Source organism: Monoraphidium neglectum (genome assembly GCF_000611645.1).
Source record: "Monoraphidium neglectum strain SAG 48.87 unplaced genomic scaffold scaffold01748, whole genome shotgun sequence".
NCBI lineage: Eukaryota > Viridiplantae > Chlorophyta > Chlorophyceae > Sphaeropleales > Selenastraceae > Monoraphidium > Monoraphidium neglectum.
The window spans coordinates 1-4,090 of NW_014011880.1; the positions used below are offsets into that span (position 1 = coordinate 1).

General features: G+C 67.7%; 1 protein-coding gene across 1 annotated transcript; it reads left to right on the forward strand.

The window, feature by feature from the left end:
- Nucleotides 1–1,278: 1,278 nt before the first annotated feature.
- On the forward strand, nt 1,279–3,528 carry MNEG_8894 (hypothetical protein; the record flags this gene model as incomplete). Its single annotated transcript, XM_014042632.1, has 7 exons — nt 1,279–1,559; nt 1,599–1,889; nt 2,025–2,228; nt 2,509–2,632; nt 2,828–2,910; nt 3,093–3,189; nt 3,502–3,528. The coding sequence occupies 7 exons, from the start codon at nt 1,279–1,281 to the stop codon at nt 3,526–3,528; spliced, it is 1,107 nt and encodes a 368-aa protein (XP_013898086.1).
- Nucleotides 3,529–4,090: the final 562 nt, after the last annotated feature.

Genomic DNA, 4,090 nt, shown 5'->3' on the forward strand with positions numbered 1-4,090 from the left:
GCCTCCCCCCTCCCCCTGCGCCCGACACCGCCCGCTTCCCTGCGCCAATTGCATATCGCAGCACTGGTGCGCCGTCGTGCAGCAGCGGATAGGACAGATGGCGGAGCAGCAGAGAGAAATTGATGAGATGCCGCTGGAGGAGGAGGGGCCGGCCGCGGGGTGGGGGCGGGCGGAGATGGCCGGGGTGCAGGCGCAGTCAACACCAGCAGCTCCGGTGCAGCCACGATAGCAAATCGGGCAGCTGTTGTGTAAAAGGCACGTGTTTACACTGGCTGTTACCCCCTGCCCGACCACCCTCCAGCAGGGGTGGGGACAGCGGTAATGTACAGCCGCTATCAAAGTGTCAAATGGGGCGGGTGTGGGGGTGGGAACGGCGCATGCCCGCGTGCGTACGGCGCGAGGACTTCCTAGATATTCACTTCAGCGCGCATCTCGTTCAAGTTTCAAAACTCTGTGATTTTGCTTACCAAAGAGAGTCTGTGCAAGCGTTTACGGCTGCCGTGCACCACACACCTTCGCAGCATCTGAGCCCCTGGTCAGCGCTACATGTGCAAGTACACCATTATAATTTGCAAATCACTCTCCATAGATCACTTGACGCTCGTTCACTGGCCTGTTCCGTCCACATTGTCTCAGAGCGCCACGAGTCAGCCTGAGAAGCTGTGGTCCTGCGACCCTACACACAAGACGTATATATGCAGTCGCAAGTGACCATGCGTGCTAGGACGAGGCCATGTCATTTGCACGGCGACGAACGGACACTCGCTGCCGCTTTCCTGCGACAACAGACGCTGCTGCGCCCCAGCCGATGCTGCGTGCAGCTCCCGGCGCGGTCGCGCGGCGCACCAGCGCAGGCCCTCATCCAGAGTGACCTGGAGAGAGAAACGAGCCGCTCTTTCCGCCGGACGGTGAGCATAGGGAGGCCAGTGGCGGCACAAGGCGGCCCCGCTACAGGGATACATGGTATCTGTCCGCGTGGCTGACTCTGTCCTTGCCTTAAGCGCGGCCCTTTGCGCCGCTCCCCCCTCTCCTAGTCCCTGGCCCCTGCAACCTGTCCCCAACCGACCCCTCCCCTGCGATCCTCGCCCACACCTCACAGGTTTTCGGCAAAAAGGAATGGATGACTCACAGGTCAATCTCGCGCTACTTCCGGCACATGGACGGTGCGGCCCCCACCCCCAAATTCAATGATCCGCTCGTCGCACACGTACACGCACGCCTGTCGCCGTCCCGCTCCCTGAACCCCGGACGACTTTCATCTACGCACTGCCCTGCCCAATGGCGTCTCCGCCGCTGCCCCGTCGCTCCGTCCTGCCCCCATTAGGCATCCTCTACAGCCGCATCGTCCGCGGGCTGCTGCCGCCACTTGTATGCGTCCTGCTGTCGTCCTACATCGTCTGCTGCTACGAGGAGCTCTGGCAGGAGGGCACTCTTGACCAATGGGTCCCCTGGTTCCCCTGGCCGGACCTGGCCGTGTCGCCAGACGGGCCGTTTGCGATCTCGACGTTTGCGCTGTCGCTGCTGCTGGTGTTCCGCACCAACAGCAGCTACGACCGCTGGTGAGCGCACCCTGATGGGGGGTCGCGGCACGCGAAAAGGGGGGGCGCTGGCGCGCGGCGTCTAGCAAGCAGCAGCAGGAGCCAGAGCAGCAGCGGAAGCGGCAGCTGCAGCAGCAGCAACAGCACACCAGCAGCAGCCGCAGCAGCAGCCGCAGCCGTGGCGGCGGCGGTAGCAGCAGCAGCAACAGCAGCAGCTGCACAGCATCAGCAGCAGCTGCACAGCAGCAGCAGCCGCAATAGCAGCAGCAGCCGCAGCCGCGGCGGCAACAGTAGCAGGAGCAGCAGCAGCAGCAGCAGCCACGGCGACGGCGGCGGCAGCACCCTGCAAGCGTGGCCCGCAGAGCTGCCGCAGCGCGCTCGACACGGCAGCGGCTGCGGCCGCCGACACACGACGTCACGCACCCAACACCCCAGCGCCAAACCCCGGACCCTCAGACCCCTCGACCCTAAACCCCGAATCGGCAGGTGGGAGGCGTGCACCGCCTGGAACAACGTGGTGGCCTCCACCAGCCACCTCGCGCGCCAGGCCTGCCAGTGGCTGCCCAGCTCCGCCCCCGAGGACGAGCGCACCCGCGAGGCGCTGCTGCGGTGGCTGACCGCGTTCCCGCTGGCGCTCAAGACATACGTGCGGGAGGAGGTGCCCGAGCGCCTGCAGCTGCTCGTCGACGAGTGAGCGGGGTGGGGGCCGTGGGACACGGGGCAGGGGAGGCGGCGGCAGCTGCGTTGGCGGGCTGCATTGGCGGGCGGTATGCGCTGCGGTCGGCTCGGGGAAGGGGCGCGCGGCAAGGAAAGAGTGCGCCGTCCGCCGAGCAGCGGACCGCAGCAGGGGGCGTGGCGCGGCTGCGGCCGCGGCGGACGGGTGCCGCTCGGGCCAGCCTGCCAGTGTCGCTTTGCAGCTGAGCTTCACGCGCCCGTGGTTCCTCGCCCCCCCCCCTCCCTCGCCCCCCAGCGTGCTGCTGCCGGAGGAGCAGGCGCTGCTGCTGGCGTCGCCCGTGCCCCCGCAGACGGCGCTGTCCATGATCGGCAGCCTCATCAGCAGCAGCGGCATGACGATCGACTCGAAAACGCACATGGTGCGGCCACGGGGGGCGGGCGGGCGCGTGTGTGTCGTCGCACATGTACGTGGAGGGGGTGGTGGGTGCTGGAAGTGGGACCGTGGAATGAAGGGTGGTTGGAGGTTGATGCCCCACGCCCCGGCCCTGGGACTCTGAGCCCACGCCCTGCCCGTGGCCCCCCGCCCCCCACCCCTCTCCGACCCGACGCCCCAGGACGAGAGTGTGCGGCGGCTGCAGGACGCTTTCCAGTGCAGCGAGAAGATCCTCAGGACACCCCTGCCCCTCAGCTACTCAAGGTCCGCGCCTGCACGCGCGCGGCTCGTCACACGCGCGGCAAAGGCGCCCGCGCGCCCTCGGGCGCACGTGCGGCCTCCGGTGCGGCGCCACCTGCGCGCAGCTGGGGGTGCGGCTGACGGTGCTGTTGGCCTTTGGCGTGCTGACATCTACGGTGGTATCCTTGTCCATCCGCCCCGCGCAGGCACACGTCGCGTTTCCTGGTTACATGGCTGACCTTCCTGCCCTTCTGCGCCTGGAAGGAGCTGGGCTGGGCCACGGTGCCGGTGGACGTAATCCTGGTGGGTGGACGCGCGCGGGGTGACGCGGGGTGGGGGGCGAGGCGGGCGCGGGCCGGCGGGAGCTTGGGGTGTGCGGGTTTCCGGCCAGGATGGCAGCCCCGTGTTCCAGGGGCCGGAGGCAAACCAAAACGAATCTCAGATCAGTGGGGGCAATCAAATTTTCTTGGTTGATGGAGCCCATTGAGCTGGCAGGCCCTGCTTCTGTTGCTTCCACCTGCGTTTCATGCTTGCCTCCCCTGGCATGGCGATGATGAGTCCCGTCTCCCCGCCCCCGCCACTCGCCCCCTGCCCCTGATGTCTTTCCGAGCGCAGGGCTTCTTCCTCCTGGTGCGCTCCTGAGACTGGTCCCGCCGGATCACATAGCACGCGCAGCCGCCCCAGCAACGCGCTTGCGTCCCCCGCCCCGTGCCCCTGCGTCCGACGCCCTTGCGCCGGTGCCTTGGTGCCCCGCTCCGCACCGCTGTACCAACGCACGCCATCACCAAAACGTAATCACCTCCACACATGCACTTCAAACTTGAAATGCTCAGGGCATCGAGGAGATTGGGGTCCAGGTGGAGGAGCCGCTCGGGGTGCTGGCCCTGGAGGTGCGCCGCAGGGGGCACAGGGGTTGGCCGGCGGGCGGGGGAGGGGGGACAGGCGGGGGCATCGGCTGAGAGGCTGGACGAGCCGCGCGCACGGGCCTGTGAACGGCCGACGGCGGCCGGCGCGTGCCCGTTCGCCTGGATGTCCTTCGCCCAGCTGCGCCGCCGCCCTTTGCCCCCACCTGCGTTGATCCCATCCCATCCCATCCCACCCCATCCGATCCCATCCCCCACCCGCGTCCCTGCGCAGCACTGGTGTGAGGTGGTCGAGCAGCGAATCCAGCAGATCAGCGACGAGCACGCGGCGGTGCAGGCGG